Consider the following 21,851-nt stretch of genomic DNA (forward strand, 5'->3'; position numbering starts at 1 on the left):
GGCTTTAAAAGCCATCTCTGTCTTAAAAACTGAGAACTGAGGGTTGATGGGGGCTGGGGGAGAGGGGAAAGTGGGTGATGGGCATTGAGGAGGGCACCTGTTGGGATGAGCACTGGGTGTTGTATGGAAACCAATTTGACAATAAATTTCATATTATAAATAATTAAAATAAAAAATAAATATAAATAAAATATAAATATAAGCCATCTCTGAATTGAAATCTAGGAAATGAACAAATTTTCATTTGTGTATGGGTTATCTTACCTAAATACAAATTGTGGGCATGTAACATGATTTACATATCTTAAGGTCAAATCTTGTCTCTGCCAGTTATTAACTGAGTTATTCTGGCAAATTACTTAACCTCTAAGTGCCTCAGTTTCCTGGACTATAAAATTGGGAACAGCAATTACCTTTACTTGATTGTCCTGAGGACAATGATTAATACAGAACTTAGACCAGCATCTTGCATAGTAAGCACTGTGTGTTAGATTTTTATTAGCTCACATCACATTATATCATGTATTATCTTTCCTTTTACTTTTTAAAAAAAAATTTGCATCCCCAGAACCATACATCACAATGATGGACTCAATAAATACACACTGCATGAAGAGTCAGCAAATCACCTAACATTCCAGATCTTTTATGGAAGGGCACATAATATTTGAGAATGTAAAAAGAAAAAAATTATTATCTTCAAGAGAGAAATGCATGCCTTTTTCTTTCCCAAAAGAGCACATTCTGGATCTTGAAAGAACCACTGACAAGGGTACAAAATATTTGAGCTTTTCCAGGCATGTGGGGAAAACAGGAATGGAAAAGTCATTGCCAAGTGGGAGATCTCCACCATTGTGTCTCCCTTTGGTGTTTGAAAAGGGACACAAGTCAAGAAGACAAACCAGAGAATGAGAAAAATATTTGCAAAAAAACATAACTGATAAAGGACTAGTACCCAAAATACATAGAAACAATTGAGGAACCTCCATACCGCTTTTGAGTGGCTGCACCAGTTTGCATTCCCACCAGCAGTGCAAAGGAGATCCAGAAGATGTGGTGGGTGTGTGTGTGTGTGTGTATACATTTATATATATACACACATATATATGTATACACACACATACATACACAATGTGGTATATATTACTCAGCAATCAAAAAGAATGAAATCTTGCTATTTGCAACTACGTGGATGGAACGACAGAGTATTATGCTAAGTGAAATTAGTCAAAGACAAATATCATAGGGCCTCACTCATATGGGGGCGGGCTAAATGGGTAAGGGGCATTAAGGAATCTACTCCTGAAATCATTGTACTATATGCCAGCTAACTTGGATGTGAGGCTGTGGAGAAGTGGAAACTCTTTGTTGCTGTCCAACGCAAAATGGCACAGCCACTTTGGCAGTCTCTTACACATAACAAACTTACCGTAGGATTCAGCATTCACACTCCTAGGTATTTATCCAAAGGAGTTGACCACATATCCACACCACCACCTGGCAGGTGGATGCTTGTGGCAGCTTTGACAATTGACAAAACTTAGAAGCAACTAAGATGTCCTTCAATAAGTGAATCAAATGCGATACATCCAGACCATGGACTGTAAGTGCTATAAAAAGTGATTTATCCAAGTATGAAAAGCCATGGATGAAGCTTAGAGTGTTACTAAGTGGAAGAAGCCAATGTGTATACAGCCACATATGGGGATTCCAACCCCATGATATTCTATAAAAGGAAAAATGATAGAGGCAGTATAAAACATCAGGGGTTGCCAGGGACAGGGCAGCAGAGGGGGTGGGGTGGGGAGGGATGCAGAGGCAGATCATAAGGGATTTTAGGGCAGTGAATCTATGGTTAGGATAGCATAACGGTGGATACGTGTCCTTATACATTTGTCCAAACCCACACTATGTACACCACCAAGAGTGAACCCCAGTGGAAACTATGGACTTTGAGTGATGATGATGTGCCACTGTGGGTTCATCAACGGTTGGGGAAAGGGTATTATATGGGAAATCTCTGTATCTTTCCCTCAGTTTTGCTCAGTTTCAAGTTGCTTTAAACACTAAAGTCTATTTAAAAGAAAGAAATGCCAGAGAATACTTGGAAGAATCTTGTCTGTTACATTTCAGGCTAAGGGAGGAAAAGGACACCCACCAAGTCTTCAAATGGAAGTTTGCCCGAAAAGACCACCTGGACCAAAAACCAAGGCCCCAGACCCTGATAAATTCCCCCTAAGGCTAATGACTTGGAGAATTCTTCAAAACAGCCTTACATGTTCTACTGATTGTTAGAGAGTTGTACAAAACCCTAATTCACACAGCATTCAAATTTTGATATTATACTCTAAGGCCACACATTCTCCTAAAATATCTCAGCCACTTTCACAGCAGAAAACAAGTGTTTCCTGATGACTCAGAGCTCTGGGAAACACTGGTCACTCTCAACAGCTGATGCTATAGGAGCCAATGGGCATTTGGGTAAGCGTGTACAGACACCAGGACCTCTTCTAGAAGGGATACCTTTAAACGTTGAAGCTGATGGTGGTTTATTCCTTTCTCCCCAAATGGGAGGTTTTTGTTGTTGTTGGAAAAAAAACACAACTTATTAAAACCTCTGAATACTAATGGTCTTTTTCAGATAATATCACCATTAGCAATTGGGTTGAAGTTGTTTTGGGGAAACTACTTCTCACGCACTGACATCTGACAGGAAAGCTCACTGGAACTTAGTAGCCAACCCATCGATTCCAAATCCAAGTGGATTATCACTGTGAGAACAACTCTGGTCCTAAGGCCTCACTTGTGATCATGACAAGACCATGGCTCTGAGGCACAGCTGGGACAACCCCCACAAAGAAACCCGTGGCCTGACTCCTCAATCAGATCCTAAAATGATTTGCCCCACAGACAATGGTTTCTAGGGATCTAGATCTTACCATACCACTTAATATTCAAAAAAGAAACTAGAATGTGGGAAATTGAGAAGTTTCAAGAAAACCAAACAGAATTTTGAGGACATTTTATTGTAAAGTATTTGCCACGTTTTCTGCTTATGGATTTGACAAATTCATCACGCACCACATCTGTACATGGCAAGGGAGAGAGTCAGACAAAGACAGGACTTCCTTAGAGGACAGAAGCCAGCCAGGCATGTTCACAGGAGTGCGCTCAGTGGAGAGAGCAGACTTCTGAGCTAGGACCCTAGGATCTACTTACTGCTGTCCTACAGGCTCTGGGACTATGCCTAAGTCAGGCCATATCGTGTGGTCCACTTCCTTCCCGGCTGAGCTGTGATTAACACCAATCATCCCACAGAGATGTAGGGCAGCCTAATTAAGCCACATTCACTGATTGCAAACCTTTCAAGGGTCTCAGTTGAGAGGTACTCAGGAGAATGCTAGTAGGATTCCTAACCATTAGAGTTTAACACATCAAGTCTGAAGATTGTAAGTACTTTCAAACACATGCAGCCAACAGATGCACGCCACTTACCACAGTAAGTGTAGATGTGGTTCGACTCCAGGAAACGGACCTTTAAATTATGCAAAACTGCAGGCTCATGTAGATAGCTAAGGGCAGTTAGGTCATTTTCTCCCACCAAGATATCTGGATTCCGCAAAAAGGGCAGCTGGTTGCTTTGGACATCAATAGGGTATTCCCGAATCTAAAGAAATGCAAGTAATAGACACAGAAAGGCAGGGTTATGAACCATTTAGCCTGTATCCAATATCCTGTCACATTGGCTGGATCACGGTCCTAACATGATCATACCTGATGAAGACAGACAACCTTCTTTTAAAGATGAGCAAACCGAACAAAGTACTTATGTTGCCCTAAGAGACCAGCCCTGGAGGAAAATTTGCTGGTAACAGAATCCCAGTATATCAAGATAAAAGACTGAATGACAGGAGAGATTCAGGAAGCACAAGATTTAATGACATGTTCTACTGGCTTCTCAAAGAAAAGATACTGAGTCTTGAATCCTGGTCGCAACAGGAGTACTGCTTCTGTCTCCCATGCAGCCAACTTTCTTCACCCCCATTTAATGCTGATGCCTTCCTCTGCCCTATATCATCCAACATGTTCACTTTTTTTTTTTGGATTGCCTTATAACAAACTGCTCTCCATAAATGCCCTCCAGGTGTACACATATTCCTCAACATCGTGACAACAAGCGACTCTAGGGCAGGAATTTTACTTTGACCTAACATATAATAGGAGCTCGAGATCTATAGGTGTGTATAATCAGGAAGTCTCAAATCAAGGTGCTATTCTTATATCCTTAGCATAGCAGCTGGACAGGAGTACTCAAAGATGCTTTCTGATACGTTATGTTTAAAACTGACTCGTGTACACACTTACCTACATAATAGGAGAATCTTGGCTACAGTTTATCATGTCCTATCCAAATTCCTTATAGTGTTGTTAAAAATCATCTGAGAGCTTGTAAAAACAATTTCCCCAAACACTACTTATATGTTTAGGAGTTCTGGGGTGGGGCCCAGGAATCTGAAATTTTGAAAAATCCACAAGTAGTTCTGCAACAGGCGATTTACAGATATCTTAAGAACCACTATTCTATAGAAGCCTTTCAAGAAAGTCTACGGACATAGCTTCAATTTACTAGAAGAACAGTTTTTTAAAAGAACATACATATCAATGTTCTCTCCCATCTCTCCCACTTTTAGATGGTCACACACAACCAGATATTAAGGTATATTAAAACCAGCAAGTTTAATAATGCTGCTAAAATCGGCAGGTAAGTGAAACCTAATAGCAGATCCCGAAATAACAAGCACAGAAGGAAAATTTGTTAAGAATGCTGAAGCAAATGGTTAAAAATGAATTTCCCATCTAATAGCAGCAGATAAAGCCTTTTAAGGAACAAGAAAATAGAGCTAGGGTTCTATTCTCATTCCTTCAAAGACCAAAGTAAGTTTTAGGTAAAATACAAAATAAATAAAATGCCACTAAAATAAAAAACAAAACTAGTAAGAAAATGTAGTCAGGTAGTTTTAAGAGCTTTGGAAGGAAGTACTTTCAAAGGATGATGCAAGAGCCAGTAGTATGTCACAAAATTTTTTATTTTGACTATAAATGGAATTTTTAAGCCATCATGAAACACACCATGTGCAGAGCAGAGGACAAAGATTCTGCATTACCTAACAGAATTAATCTTAATATCCAAAGTTTTAAGAAGCCGAAAAGAATACCAACACCCCAACAGAAAATTATGCAGAGGCTATGAGCCACAAAAAGTACAAAAGAAACATGAAAAGCTATTCAGTGACATTAACAGATGTAAATAATAGATTATTAGCATTATATCACATAAGCAAAGGTGTAAAAACTGCCAAGACCTTAAATATGAAGGATGTGGCCCAACAGGTGGGTTGTTTGTGGGTTCGGATTGATGGACCTTTTTGGAAGACAGCTAGCAACACTTGAGTCTGAAACTTTCATGAATAGACTCTTCCTTGGCCTCCAAAGACCATCTTACAAATGAGCAAAGATATCCCCAATCTAGAGACAGGAAGGTAAAACAGGACATATACCTGTAAAGAAAAGCAGCTCCCCACAGCATCCTGCTGAATTTACAAAGAAGCATGTTACAGAATGAAATCTAGGATTCCTTTTATTGCAAACTTTATAGAATGACATGCCCACAAATTATCAACAGTTACCATGTAAGCGAGGTTTTCCTTGTACAGGTTCCTGTTGGGGGGTTGTGTGTTAATCAAGGCCATTCTCTTTTTCATGCAAAGGTGACTCCATACAGGAGACCAGTAAACTAGCTATCCTGAACAGGACACAAAATTTCCAAAAGGTGGACAAGGGGAAACAGAACATGTTGAGATTTTAAGTTCTAGAGGTGATGGTCCCCCTTCATCTCTGGCTGAGTTACAGGTGTCACTGGGACTCTAACCCGACCATCCCACTCTGATTCTTTCTGACGACTTCCCCATGGAAATTCATGTTACCCCCCCCCCCCCCCCCCAGAGAAAGGAGCACGTTCACTCTGCATGTCCTGTGTGGCTCTCCACACCACCCCCCTACCACCGGCACAGGACGGAGCCAAGTGCAGGACCACAAAGCTCACCTAGATCAACCCCTCATTTCTCAGATTAGAAAGCCGGGGCCTGAGCCCAGAGTCTTTAAACCCTGAGACAGAAATGCTGGTCTTCCATATTTCCTCACATGAATCTTTCCCTCAAAATATCTCCCCTAAGTGCGGAGGGAAAGGCATATGCGATTTTGTGAAAATATGGTCCACAAGTAAGCCAGTGGCACTGGTTATAGTGAAATAGAGACGTAAAAATGCCCAGAGCAGTCACCAAGATGTAGGAGGGGTAAACTCATGATTCAAGGATGATTTTGTGGTGTGTGTTCATCCAGAGGGAAGCAGGGAATGAGTAACTTAAGATTTTTTTAAAATAGGATTTTGATTCCAACACTGATGTTATTATCGAACATTTACAGCTAATGTGGTTTTACGTGAAATCTAAACATTTAGGATGTGATCAGGAACCATGAACACTTTCTAGCATAGAAGACTTCACTATGTAACAAGGCCTTTGGAGGTGAGGAAGAGGTTCGATGTTAACTCATAATATTGAATTCTCTGTCACCCACCTGGAATGAATCTCAACCTTCCCCGTAAGACTAGGAAGAGAGGGGCATCTCTCATCTGTCCCTACCTAGCATACTGGGACTAACCAAAACTTGAGAATACAGAGGAAGTAGTTAGGGGATTAAGTCCATATCTGCACTTTCCACTAAGGTAGCATATGGAAATTACATTTGTTGAAATTAAGTACAGTTAAAATTTCTCAGTGTCTCAGCCACACTAGTCATATTTCAAGGGCTCAACAGACACATGTGGCCAGTGACCACCACACTAGACAATACAGACAGACAACATTCTACTATAGCACAGTCATCCTTTGGAAAGCATTGGTCCAGACTGCTCTATACTCCATGGGTCTATGGTTTTAGAATACTTAGCTGAATGTCTGATTTTGTTTCATGACCTCTCTCATACCAATTCATATCCATGTTACATTACACAGAACCATATAAATAGAATATAACCATAAAAATATCTTTGAGGGGCGCCTGGGTGGCGCAGTTGGTTAAGCATCTGACTTCAGCCAGGTCACGATCTCATGGTCCGTGAGTTCGAGCCCCGCGTCAGGCTCTGGGCTGATGGCTCAGAGCCTGGAGACTGTTTCTGATTCTGTGTCTCCCTCTCTCTCTGCCCCTTCCCCGTTCATGCTCTGTCTCTCTCTGTCCCAAAAATAAATAAACGTTGAAAAAAAAATTAAAAAAAAAATCTTTGAATGACAGCTCCCAACACAAAGACCTGGAGCTAATAAGAAGCACATATGGTAGATAAAGGCAACTTCTTGCTCCTACTCTACCCATCCAGCTAAGACATCCAGACAAAAGATAAGCTAGTAAGAACAGGGTTACCAGCTGGCAAGAGGTTGGTGTTAACACAAGAGCTACACACATCATCCTCTAGTGGCAATGGTACCCAACTAGGAGACAAAGGGGGTAGAGAACCATGGTGGAGCATTTAGGTAGGTCTCTACCATGGCAAATATTCCTGCTTTGTGAAGTCAACAAGAAACTCTCAAGTAGCTGCCCAAAAGGGTTTCAAGAAGAGTGTGGATTTGTGGGGAGTGTCTGAAAGAGTGTCATGGGGGTAGAGTCAAGTATCTCACCAAATTTCTAAAGATTCCTGGCCTTGACCTTTTTATATTCTCATCCTGATAACACTTCATGTATTACATTCATTACAAGCGAGACAAATTTCCACAGATGCACAGATGTATAACAAGCCCTCGCATATAATTGCTCGGTTGTTTTTAATAATGAATGATACAAGTAATTAAGAAAATGGCCATAAACAAAAACAGAATTAAGAAGTTTGAATTTTAGGGGTGCCTGGGTGGCTCAGTCAGTTAAATGTCTTACTTGGGCTCAGGTCATGATCTCACCGTTTGCAGGTTCGAGCCCTGAGTTGGGCTCTGTGCTGACAGCTCAGAGCCTGGAATCTGCTTCCTATTCTGTGTCTCCTTCTCTCTGCCCCTTCCCTGCTCACACTCTGCCTCTCAAAAACAAACATTTAGGGGCGCCTGGGTGGCGCAGTCGGTTAAGCGTCCGACTTCAGCCAGGTCACGATCTCATGGTCCGTGAGTTCGAGCCCCGCGTCGGGCTCTGGGCTGATGGCTTGGAGCCTGGAGCCTGTTTCCGAGTCTGTGTCTCCCTCTCTCTCTGCCCCTCCCCCGTTCATGCTCTGTCTCTCTCTGTCCCAAAAATAAATAAAAACGTTGAAAAAAAAATTAAAAAAAAAAAAAATAAACATTTAAAAAAAATTTTTTTTTAAATAGAGTCCAAGTTAATCTTTCAATTTATTGCAGGAAACACAGCTGACACACTGTTAGAATCCTGGAATCTCAATATGGCTTTTGACTTGGGGTCTCTCAGCCATGAACAATCCAGGCTGTCCTGCATGGGTTAAATCCAGAATTCTTCAACCTCCACCATCTTTACCTAGGACAGGGGGTGGGGTGGGGTGGGTGCTGGCCACCCTGTGCACCACAGGATGCTTAGCAGCAAACCTGTCCTCTACCTGCTAGATGCCAGGAGCAGACCTTCCTCCTCAGTCTTGACAGCCTAAAATGTACCCAGACGTTGCAAAATCTCCCTTGTCCAGCGGGGAGGGGACTGCAGGGAGAGCAGAGGCAAAAAAAAAAAAATATCACTAAGCAAAAGCAGCCAGGCAAAGTATCCTCACTGATGGAAGAGATCACAGATACAGAGGAGGAAAAGGGCAATTACAGGAAGGACACAGATGGTGGTGAGGATTACATAACAGTGTCCATGTACTTAATGCCCTGGATGGTATACTTAGAAAAATGGTGAAGATGGCCTTTTTATGTTAGATGTATTTTACAATAAATTTTTTTTTTTTTTTGAGAGAGAGAGCAAGAGGAGGGAAAGGGCAGAGAGAGAGAATCCCAAGCAGGCTTCTCACCGTCAGCACACAACCCAACACAGGGGTCAAATTCACGAATTGTGCGATCATGACCTGAGCCAAAACCAAGAGTTGGGCGCTCAACTGACTGAGCCCCCCTGGCACCCTGACAATAAAAATATTTTTAATTAAAACAAATTACAGCCTACCTCAAAAGCAAGATAACTAATTACATTGGTAATATTACTAATGTTTACATGCAAGTTTTTATAACTTTACATGTTTTTTGTATGCATACGATATAAACATGATAACGGTCTTCATGTTATCCTTGCCAACCAAAGATGGTCTCGAGTGTAGATTACTGAGCAGTGGAGAGCAAAAAATTAGGTGACCAAATATTAAAATAAGAACAGAAATAACCAGTAGAACAGAAAGAAAAAAACTAGTAATCAAAATCGCCTGCACTAAGAAGTTGTACTGCGAGTATTGGCCACTCTTAGCTCTGGTTTCACGAGATGTGCACACAGGTGACACTTGACCTGAACTGGGCTGACAAGCCCTGTGGGCATTCTCAGGATGCCCAGGGCTCAGGGCATCAACGGTTAAGCGCAGGGGTCCTCGTTCTTCTGCAACATTTGCTTCCTGCCATAAAGAACCAAGTTTGTCATCTCCTAACAGCTGGGCACGTTTGGCCCTGTCCTTCGACCTGAGTAGGAGGGGCCTTTCCCTGGGCCTTTCATCTTCAAGGGTTCCATCATCTTCAACACAAAATAGAAGCTTACTGAACAACACACGATCGTGCTGCCACTTGGGATCAAGCTTCCGTGGGGACACATCTGAGCCCTGCAATCTTCAACGTACACTCCCGGGACGAACACCTTAGCCCCTGGGGAAAATGTCTCAGCACGCCTCTTGCCACACATCCCTGAAGGAAGGTAACAGCATCCAGGTGCCCCGAAGGTCTGCCAACTGTACCACCACCAATGCCAGAGACACACACTGCTCGGGGGTGTGGGGAGGAAGCGGACAGGAAAGAGGCGGAGAGAGGACAGGCCAATGAGCATGTTGATCTCTCCTTTCAGAGGGCACAACTGCAAACAAAATTCACACAAGGAGATCTCATTTCCCAGCCACGCCCCGTGTCTAATTCCCAGCTTCTCCACAGGCACTCACAAATTAGTACAGTATCTGCAACCACAGCAACGTGACATGAGTAGTTTGCAATACTCAATTCACGGCCCTCTTCAATTTGTTTATATATAGGTAGAGGCACAACGTGCTTCAAGATCATGGTTCTTGACAATGGCAGCTACATGGAGACTAAAGAGTAGAGAGTTGCAAATATATCTTTAAGATGTTAAAGGTTTTCATTTCCAAAAATTAGGTCAGTTTTACTTTATTTTTGATAAAGCAGGCCTTTACTGTTAAACACACACAGGCTTACATCCATCCTCTCGCCCTGGCCCCACCTACGTTCCAGGGCTTGGGTGTGCCGAGACACAGGTGCCACACGGCCCCCTCCTTTAGGCTCACATGTACCCGTCTTCCTCTCACGCACACTCCCGCAGGACCTTGGGTACGGGGAGTACTCCCCACCAAGTGGCTGCAGGACACTGGATAGCAACTCCAGTCAGAAACAATTGAAAAGCAAAACCATGGAAACGGGAAGTTTTCCCTGCCACTAGAGGGCAGGAGTCTGTAAGGGAGGCGGAGGCCTGCGAGGGAAGGCTGCCTGGTATCTCTCTATTCGAGGCAAACAAGGGAGCTACATGCATCATCAAGGTCAGTCTACACCAAGACGCTTGATCCAGTAAAGGCAGCACTGTGCTAAGGGTCGGCACTACCTTGCACCCATCACAGCTGTGGGGAGAAGAGATGACACTATCCTTTTCCAACAAGTTTCCCACAGGCTTAAATATAAAAACCTTACACTGTGCTCAGTGAAACAAGCCAGACACAGGAGGACCAATAGTCTAGGATTCCACTTCTAGGAGTTCCCAAAGCAGCCCAACTGAGAGAGACACAGTGGAGTAGAGCTATCAGGGCTGCAGGCGAGTGGGGAGTTTCGGTTTTGCAAGATCAAGAGTTCTGGACATGGATGGTGGTGATGGTGGGCACAACCACGTGGAAGTACTTTATGCCACTGAACTGTGAACTTAAGAATGGTTACCATGGTCAATTTTATGTTTTGTGTACTTGACCACAACAACAAGCAAGCAACAGCCAAGAAGAAACCTCTTCGAGAACACCAAGGAGCCTGACCACCTTGAGCAGAACACAGGGGAGCAGTAAGGTAGAAGCTGGGAATTAAGAACACTGTTCTCCAGAATAGAATTTCTTTTCCTCCTTTGCCACCGCAGTTAAACCCACACTCTTGGACAGGAGGGCGATGGTGGGAACACCACCAGGTGGATTTTCCAGCCAGCCTCGTACATCAAGGAAGGTCTCAGCTGCAGAGTAGATGTTCTCCAAGCTTGCAGAGGCCAGTCCTCCAACTTCTGCCCTCCTGCCTCTGGTCCACAGCTCAGGTTAGTCACTCTTAGAGACCACTCAGAGCCCGCTCTGGACAAAGCAGTTTGCGAGTGACCTGGACAGAGCTAGGTGTTCAGAGTCCATTATTTCTCAAGAGCTGCTCATGTGTAGCTCCAGGCATCCCTTCTGACTGCACGCTGACTGGCCACATAGCAGGGTGGGGGGCTCCCGGGCAGCTGCTAGGATTAGTCATGCTGGGCAGACTTTCAGCTGGGGAGGCACACATCTGCTCTGTTCCAGCGGCACAGCAGATCCTTCTTCACTACCTCCATATAACCCTTTAAAAACACCCACCCACTTAAAAGATCAACTAAAATGAAATCTGCTGGAATAGAAGTTACAGCCTTCAAGTGGGGGGAACTAATTTCATTTTGTTTTGGTCGTGGGGTGGGATGTTATTCAACACGATCAACAGGATTCCATCTGCTGGGAATTTTTTTTTTCTTGCCTCAACCCTTCCTGCCAGGAAGGGAAAGGGGAGGCATGCACACCTTGGTGTAAAAAATCTAACAAACTCACTGTCCCAGTTTTACCAAGTCATAGGCTTGGGGAGGGGGTTGCAAACAGAAGATGGCAGGAGGAGAGTTCCCTCTTTCTACTAATCAGTGAGTTAATCACCAACCACAGTAGGTACTATGTGGGCAAAGTGTAAGACAAGGTCCATTTCTCAAGTAGGTCATCACTAACTAGAAAGACAAGACCAAGATGCCTGAAAGAAGAAACAGCCGGACAGTAAATGATCAAAGGCTAAAAGACGTGGTACAAACGTCTCACACCAGTGCCGCCAGCCTTCCCCCCAAGCAATGCCTGCTCTTGCAGCCCCTCCAACTTAACCCATCCCAAAGCCACTTCTTGGTTTCTTCCTGCCACTTCCTTCAAAACCTGTTCCTTGGGGCGCCTGGGTGGCTCAGTCGGTTGAGCGTCCGACTTCGCTCAGGTCACGATCTCATGGTCCATGAGTTCGAGCCCCGCATCAGGCTCTGTGCCGACAGCTCAGAGCCTGGAGCCTGCTTCAGATTCTGTGTCTCCCTCTCTCTCTGGCCCTCCCCCGTTCATGCTCTGTCTCAAAAATAAATAAATGTTAAAAAAAAAATTAAAAAAAAAACCTGTTCCTCATATGGAATCTAAAACAATTGAGTGATTTCACGTGCCATTCATCTCGGTCAGTAGGACTTACTTCACTTAGCAGAACACCCAGCACATAAGGTATAAACTTGTCCAATCACTAGGCTGTACACCTGCAACTGATGTAACCTTGTGTGTCAACGATACTCAAAAGTGTTTGTTTTTTCAAAAACCTGTTTCTCTCCCAGTCTGCCCCACTGTAAACCCCGCAGCCCAAACGACCTCTGCCTGTGTCCTCACCTCAGGCCACCCATCTGACCCCTTGCCTTCAAGGCCTTCCAGGTACACAGGCCTCCTTTCCTTCAACACACCCCAAGTGAACACACCGCAGCCTGGGGCCACTGGCACACACAACTTCCGCTGGGACACTCTGTTCTCTCATTCCCCGCCCCCCACCCAGTCTTCTACTGCTGGCTCCTTCCCATGACCCCTTCAACACCTTCACCTCACCCCACACCTTATCCACAAGCTTCTGTGCCTAATGCCATGTGTCACAACACTTTGCTGGACTTCCGTGACCTCCCCCAAATGACAGGGCCACATATACCTCCATGACCCAGCACAGTGCAAGTATTTAAGTATTTGTAGAATGCGCACAACAGAGAAGGGTAGTCACACTAAAGGCTCATGAAAAGCAGAAAATCGGACAGTATAGGAGGAAGATTTCAGTTAGCCACCTTGTCTTCCTTCTGAATGAAGCCACATGAAAGTCAACTACTAAAGAATTCGTGCTGCACAGCTAACACATGTGGAATGCTGTGTGCCAGGCACTATTCTAAGGACATGTCACGTAGCAGGTCATTTTATTCTCATAAGCCCCCTAGACCAACTTTCACTCCCCTGTAACCGATGAAGTAACAAGTACAGAAAGAGTGCTAACTCACCCAAAGGCACAGAGCTAACAATGGATGAGCCAGGATCCCAATCCCCAGATAGGCTGGGGTCCAGAACCAGTGCTCTGGCCACTCTACCGTGCGCGGTCTCTTATGGTCCCTCCTTGTCACCTCCCACTGACACCACGGCCCCATGAAGGGAACCCTCCTACTCTGAGCAGATTCTTGCCTTGGCCACCAGCGATCTCTTAGTTACAACACCAGTGGGCACTTACGGGACAGCCACAGCACAGTTTTACAGTTTGCCAGCAGCAACAGAAAGATGCCAGGGACTCAGTGGCTCCACTCTGCAGGGGAAACTCAAGCCCACCATCTACCAGCCAGCCCTGTGCTCCCTGCTCCCACCACCTGCACTTACCGTTTCATCTTCCAGTCTGAGCTGGAGGCTCGTGTCTCCCTCCTTGTAGTCCTTGGTTAACTCAGCTGAGCACCACACTTCATCAGGGTCAGGGATCCAGACCCTCGTGTACTGGAAGATTAAAACAAGAAACTCCGATAAAGCTTTCAGGTTTCTACTTATGTGTCACTACCTACGAGGGGCCCTCCAGAGAAGTTATGAGGCCATCTGGATGCCTCTTCCTTCACGTTTCAAAATACAAGATGGTCTAATACCATGACAACAGGTAAGTAACCCACGGGAGTGGGGACAGAGGGCACTTTATAGATCCTAAGAACACCACATCTAATTATAATTCTCCCAGCAAGACTGCCAGGCCAGCATCTGGTTACATCCACCAGAGCTCTGCACCATCATCTCAAGGGTGGTACAAAAGAGCAATGTCAGAGGCAGTGTCCAGCCAACAAAGAACAGAACAACACATGCCAAGACTGAGACAGGAGAGCCAATCTTCAAATCCTGGGAACCTCTGCTCTGATACACTGCATTCGGGGACAAAGCCATTTTCCCGCAGAAGTGAAACACAGTGGTCAGCAAATCGAAAGTGTATTTACATACTCTTAAGTCGTCAGCAACCTCAATTTATTCGTGCATTCTTTGAGCCACAAACATACCCAAAAAAATCCCCCTCCCCCAGCAGCTAGGAGATCTGCAAAGTCATTAAGCTGGAGAACTCCTAGCAGGGAAGAATACAGCCCTTGGTAAGTGAATAAGCCCTCTCCATCCACCTGGGGGGGGGGGGGGGGGGGGGAGGGGTCGGCCCTGACTGCACACTACAGTCACCTGGGAACGTGAAAATACCCAGTCCGAGTTCCACCTCAGACCAGCTCAGAACAGGAGGAGACGGGAGCGCCCCAGGTGAGTGGCGCGTGCGGCCGTGGACACCACATGTCTGAGGCATCTGGACCTGCCGGCGGCTGCTCTTAACAGCACTCCTCATGCCCGTCAGACAACTGTCTCCATCTCGTAGGTATGTCATTGCCACAGGGCCTCTCTGCTTTCAACCTGGCTACGGGTGCACCCGCGCACACAGTGTCATGGCCACAGAACCTTCTCAGCAATCCTGAAACGAACAGCTCTTAGGACTGAAAGGCCAGCCAGAATGTGTGCCTGGGTCAGTATAACCAACCTTGTGGAGTGACGACTCCACGCCCTGACCTTGTGGTCAGTCAGCTGCCCGGGCACAAGCAGCCGTCAGGCTTTAATTTTAGTCCTGCCATCCCCCCCAACTTCTTTTCTTTCACATGGTATTTTCTTCCAGATGGTCACTGGCCCTTCATTTTGTTTAACATTAATTTTTGAGGGGGGTTGGGGAAGGGAAGGGCAGAGAGAGAGAGAGAGAGAGAGAGAGAGAGAGAGAGAGAGAGAGAGAGAGAAATGAGAATCCGAAGCAGGCTCCAGGCTCTGAGCTGTCTGGGCAAAGCCTGATGTGGAGCTCAAACCCACAAACTGTGAGATCGTGACCCGAGCTGAAGTCGGAAGCTCCAACTACTGAGCCACCCAGATGCCCGGCTGACCCTGCCTGCACTGGTCTCTAGGTCAGTATCGAGAGCGACTCATCAATACTCATTAGTGGGAAAGCAAACCACCACCAATTTGCATCCCTGGTGTCCCAGCTCAGGATACAAAGCCAGAGTCATTTTTTGCATTATGAAGAATCAGGTTCTCACAGGATCTCCACTCTGCCTGTGAGCCTGCCGGAATGACCGCATCTTTATGAAGATGCTATTGAGCTTTACAGTACCTGAGTGCTTGAGAGAAAGACGTTAAGAGTGCTCTGAGCTACCTCCAGAGCAAACTTTCAGTATTTGCCAACGATAACTGTCAACACTACTCCCCTCAGGTGCCCTAACTTCCCTCCTCCGCTGTGATGGAAGCCTATCTTCCGCCCAGCTCCAAGGACTTTGATGGCCCTGTCCCCAAGCTTCAGATGAGGGATCTTTCCTTAGCCTCCCTACAGTTCCTGTCCCTCTGAGCTTGCTCCTGGGCCTTCCCCTCCAGGCAGAGGGAGTACAGCACACCCGAGAAACAGTCCTCAAAGTCTCCACTCCATATGAAAGGTGTCAGGAAAGGCTCAAGAGAAGAGTGACAAAGAAGAATGAGGAAAGTCCCAATAGGAACTGAGCAGAGATAATGATGCTATGTGGACATCAAGCTGTGTGACATCCTGGAAGCCAAGGGGGCCCAGTCCCAACCCACACAGGGGATCCAGCAGCCTGACCCCTGCTGTCCATTGCACCCAGCACCAGGGAGGCTCACTGCCTGGCACTAGCTGTTTAATTCTTATTCTGGGAGGGTCCACTCATCTACTTATACAAATCTCTTCTCTCCAAATAGACTAAAAGCACCTCGAGGCAGAAGATTTTCTCCATTTTCCTATCCCACAGAGCCCAGCACAGGATCAGCGCTATAAGGGGACTAGAATGATGCTTCAGATCTTTGCTGCTGTGAGGACCTCAGCCTCACAATTCCCTGGGAGCTTGTTAGAAATGTAGCATCTCATGGGAATGCAAGCTGGTGCAGCCACTCTGGAAAACGGTATGGAGGTTCCTCAAAAAATTAAAAATAGAACTACCCTACAACCCAGCAATTGCACTAGGCATTTATCCAAGGGATACAGATGTGCTGTTTTAAAGGGACACATGCATCCCCATGTTTATAGCAGTACTATCAACAACAGCCAAAGTATGGAAAGAGCCCAAATGCCCATAGATGGATGAATGGATAAAGAAGATGTGGTGTGTGTGTGTGTGTATGTACACACACACACACACACACACAATGGAGTATTACTCAGCCATCAAAAAGAATGAAATCTTGCCATTTGCGACTACATGGACAGAACTGGAGGGTATTATACTAAGTGAAATTAGAGAAAGACAAAATCCTATGAAAAGATGAAGGGAAACAAAAATATAAAAATGGAAGGGGACAGAAACAGGAGACTCAAATATGGATAACAAACTAAGGGTTATTGGAGGGGTTGTGGGGGGGATGGGCTAAATGGGGAAGGGGCACTACTCCTGAAATCACTGTTGCACCATATGCTAATAAATTTGGATATAAATTTTTAAAAATAAAAAATAATTAAAAAAAAAAGAAATGTAGCATCTCAGCCTCCACCCACACCCACCGAATCACTGCATACCCTAAGTACTTGCTGTTCTGCTCCTACAATCTATGCTCATACTTCCCTTTGTACCTGGGTCAGCCAAACTATAGCCCTGGGCCAAATCTCGTGTACTGTCTGTTTTTGTGCAGCCTTGGAGTTAAGAATAGTCTTTAAATGGTTAAAGGGTTTGCAGGGGGGAAAAAAGGTGCTATCCAGATGATAACATGTCAATTACATGAAAGTCAAATTTTGGTGTCCATAGATTTTATCGGTACACAACAGCACATTCTATTTGAATATGGTCTATGGCTGCTTCTGCATGTGGAGGATGGTTGTGTAAGCCTGAAAGGTTTACTATCTGACCATCGCTGTGAAGTTCGTTGCTCTCACCCTTTATACATGTCGTTTCCTCAGTCCAAAATGACCTTCCCTCACTTGTCCATGTGGGCAGAATCCAAGTCCCAGTTCCCAGTCCTCACTGAACCCTTACCTTCCCTGGGTTAGCCCTCACCCACTCTGAGGTGCTGCAACCCCTTCCAAGATTAACTTTACGGTTCTGCAGGCATTTCTTTTACATCAGTTTCATCTCACTACTTCAAGCTCTTTCCAATATACTACTGGGCATCTCTGTATCCCTGGCAATAGAACAGATGCTCAATCACGTGTGCTGAGACAGGAATCAGTAAGTGATGCACTTATGAAGCACCCGGTTTATATGGTAAACACACTGTGGTAGGCACCATGTAATCGAGTATAAACATGGAGACCTACACCCTGACTTTAAGGAACGTACCATCTAGTTGAGCAGATAATTCACATAAAAATATACTCTGAAGGGTGTTGTGACCAATTCCTAACAAGAGTAATAGTTATTCAGCACAGGTGGGCAAGCAGCAACGATTGATGCCAACTCTGGAAACAGATGGTCAAATGCTCCTCCTTTTAACAGACGTTGTGTATTACAGGCCTGATCAAGCAAGTTTTAGATTCAAATCAAGTAAACATTTGAGCACCTAATATGTGCCCGCTCTGTGCTAGATGCTGTCATTTCCTCCATGTCCACAATGAAGATACATGTGGCCGTGCGCGGAGATGAGAGCAGCTCACCGTGAAAGCAGAACGAGGTAAACCCTGCATTATGATGGTACAGGATGGGCAACATCTGCAGCAGGCCTTCCCACCTTTATCCTATTTCATGCATTCTCAGCTTAAAGTGCCCACAAATTACAGAGCAGAGCTCAGTTACCCAATGTCACGCATGCCACACTTGATGAGCAATTGATAGGATTGCCAAGCACAATTTTAACCAAAGTTTGCTTTATGTGCGCTGACTTAGCGACCACCACACCACTGTCCCTTCCCTCCCCAGACCTACCCACCTGAGGAAGATCCATTACCTTTGTAACCCCCAAACAAGGCAAATCATGATCAATGCAGAGTAAACAGTCAAGTGAACAGGCTAAGAACTTGGAAGGGGTTTCCGCTGGAGTGATGGAAATATTCTCCAACTAGATAGAAGTTGTGGCCACACAGCCCTGCAAATGTATTCATGCCCCTGAACTGTTCACTTTAAATAGTTCATTTCATGTTATGTGAATTTCACCTCCATTTAACATAAACTGTTTTTGTTGCAGATGACGCCAACAGTATCCTGTACACGCTCTATTGGCATGGGTCTGCACTTCTAATGCCTGAAGAAACAGGAAGATAAAACACATTCCTTTAACAGAAAATCATCGATTCTACAGGCCAGATAGAAACTCCCCACAGCCAAGGTTCTGTGTTGCCTCTCACTTTCTCACCTTCAAGGAATTCCTTCAAACAAATCCAACCTCTACCAGCTTTCCTGGAGGCAGATTATAGGAAAGACCAGCTGACTCACATAACCCAATTATAGCGCCACTGAACTTGTCACTATCCCTTTTTAACAATGTTTAACTCTGTCATATCTAAAGAGATAGCAATCTGACCCAATTACCAAAAAAACTTGCGATTTTTCTTTTGGAAAGAGCCCCGCATATTAACCGGAGAAGGCAGAGTTCTCTGAATTGAGATGCATCAGCACGGAGAGCTCTTCTCCAGACGCAGGTTCCTCCCTCCCCTGTCTGTAGGGCCTGCAAAGGCAGCTCTCTGGAGGCAGTGATGGCCCATGGCAGTAATGCTCAACCCCAGCTGCACCCTACAACCACCTGAGGAGCTTTTAAAGCTTCCCACACTAGGTAACCCCCTCTGACCAACTACATCAATCCTTGAGGGGGAAGGGGGGTGCGAACCAGGCAGAGGTTTTTAAAGCTCCACAGGTACATCCGATGCCCCCCAAGTTTGCAAGCGAGCAGGCTTAGGGTTTTATTTGGTAACTCATCTGCAGGCACCAGGGATCCTCATGTGCCCAGAGGTCTCTCCTTACCCACCTGTGGTTGAACAGGACATTTCAGCCTGAAAACACTTTAGCTCAGGATCCAAGAATAATCTCCAGAGAGCCCCTGCTAAAATATAAATGCCCTGTCGAGAAGGGAATCACATTTACCCGTTTGCATGGATCATGATGCAGTACAGGAGCATGGCTGTGTGGGCTCTACAGCCAGACAGCCTGGGTAAGAATCTAAGCACCACTTACTAGCCTGGGTTAAGTTGATGAGTGGCTCTGAGTCTTGGTTTCCTCAGCTGTACAGTGCAGGTAAAAAGATGTATCTCAGGACGTGATCCCAAGAATAAAATGTAATCCCACAGCATCAGAGAATTACAAGCCTTAGGCAACAGCGACAGTGGTAATAGTATACACTCATCTAGGAATCCTAGGCCAGGAGTGGGATCCGGAATGGGATCCTGCAGAGAATTAGGGAACAGGAAAATAGCAGGCCTAAGGGATTTCCTCCAGGTTACTGGGATCCTTTCAATGTCCTGCAAATTGTTGTTCATAGATAGCCATGCCATGCCTAAAAATCATCAGATGGATCTAGCCTGAAGTTCAAAACCCCGAGAGAAGGGATTCTCAATGCTGGCTATTTAAGAATTATCTGATCTTAAAAAAAAAAAAAAAAAAAAGAGAAACACCAATGCCCATGTCCCACACTTGAGTAATTAAGATCTCAGAGTAGGGCTCAAGCACTGTATTTTTTCTTAGGCTTCAAATGGATGTGCCAGAGTTAAAAAATCATGGTTTCAGAAGAAGCCTCAGAATCAAAATGGACTTTGGGGAAAGGAGAACATTCACTCCCTAGAATTATTAATAGTGCCACCTCCACAGCCTTACACTAAAATAAGTAACTTTAAGTACTTTAATCCTTTCATCTTAGTTTAAAACTGGAGAGCAGCAGGGTTATCACCTGTGTATCACAGAGAAGAACACTGAGGGTAGAAAAACACAGAACTTGCCCAAGCTCACAGTGCATAGTTAGGGTCAAAGCCATGACCAGAGAAATCTGTGACCTCGAGTCTTCTGCTGTCGCCCCCTCGTGGAAAAATGCTAACTTGATTCCAGCAGCCCAGGTCCCACCGAGGGTGTATTTGACACAGGCAAAGTGTCCTGCAAGCACACACAAAAACAAGTACATACAGCCACTTACAGGGACGTGCCAAGTTAAGCCACCAGGTACTTTAACAATCAGAGACTGAAGATTGGGTTGCAACATAGCCTTGAAACTTGAAGCAAGGCAGTGTGGGCACCGTCTCCCGGGGACGGACTAGAGGGGAGCCCACAGCCTAACCTGGTGGCTGACTGGATAAATTGCCCGTCCCCTCCTCCCCATGTTAGGGGATTAGGAGCCGGCACACTGCCTGCCTGTTCACAGCTGTACCCTTCGCAGTGACATGATGTCACGGTTAGTAGGCACGGAGATCTCTGCTCTAGGATTAAAAAATCAGGGCTCTGGTTGGGGGTGCAAGGGGAGTCCCTTTTGCTAAAACTGACAATACTCCATAGCATTTGCTCAGGACACGAATTTCGTGCCAGAACTCCACCAAGATGTAAGGTCAAGTTGGTCAGCCTCTACCCCTCAAGCAACACAGAATCCACATTTCTCCACACAAGACCAGCCTGATCACAGAAAGCAGCATCAGCGAACAAAAGTCACCAGGATTGAAAGAAGTGGATAGGCTGTGGGCTCCAAAGAACAACAAATGTTAGAAGGCAGGGCCTGGGGCTCAGATGCCGCCTGAGGCAGGAAGGCTCACTCCGGCAAAGGACCATAAGCTGCTTCCCCAACTTGCCTGGAGCCCAAGGCATCACGTGCAAGGAGGGGGAGCAGACAACCAGTGCTAAGAGGCTACAAATCCCTCTAGGCCAAAAAAACATACTCCTCATAAAAATTTGAAATATTCATAGCTCTATTCTTCAAGTGAGGTTAGGAAAGCACACACATACTTTGCAGAGATGTCATAAGTGATGTCCTCTGTTTGGTGTAATGGTGTCCATTTTGAAACAATACTTCTATGAATAGGGAAGAAAACACTTTGGCAGGTACTGCCCTGTTGTAGGAACCGTGAGAACACCTCAGCTAACTGCCCTTATAGGAGGAAATGGGTCACATTTCATCCTTCTACGTAATAAAGTCTGCAAGACAAAGACTAGACTTTTTCCACCTATCCAAGCAGGACCACCCACTATCCTCTCCCACATTAGAGGCCTGAAGATCATGTTCATGGGCCCAGACACCAGGTGCATCCTGAACCCAGGCCTGATGATTAAACCCCTAAACTGGAGGGGACAAAGTCATGAATATCCCCCAACCAGTATGTTGCTGAGCGTCTTCCCTTCCCTCATACTGGGCTCCTACTGGATGAACTGGAGAGCAAGGAGGTTAA

The 21,851-nt window shown here is 45.2% G+C and overlaps 1 protein-coding gene across 2 annotated transcripts in view; it reads right to left on the reverse strand.

The window, feature by feature from the left end:
* The window catches only part of MYO5B (myosin VB), a 334,060-nt gene that overhangs the window by 181,766 nt on the left and 130,443 nt on the right, over positions 1 to 21,851 (reverse strand). For both annotated transcript variants that reach the window (XM_043558788.1, XM_043558787.1), the window contains exons 2-3: positions 13,898 to 14,008; positions 3,496 to 3,667 (exon numbers count right to left, since the gene is read on the reverse strand). In XM_043558788.1, the coding sequence (XP_043414723.1) occupies positions 3,496 to 3,667; positions 13,898 to 14,008 (283 nt within the window). The remainder of the gene's footprint in view (positions 1 to 3,495; positions 3,668 to 13,897; positions 14,009 to 21,851) is intronic.

The sequence above is a fragment of the Prionailurus bengalensis genome, chromosome D3 (genome assembly GCF_016509475.1).
Source record: "Prionailurus bengalensis isolate Pbe53 chromosome D3, Fcat_Pben_1.1_paternal_pri, whole genome shotgun sequence".
NCBI classification, from domain to species: Eukaryota; Metazoa; Chordata; class Mammalia; order Carnivora; family Felidae; genus Prionailurus; species Prionailurus bengalensis.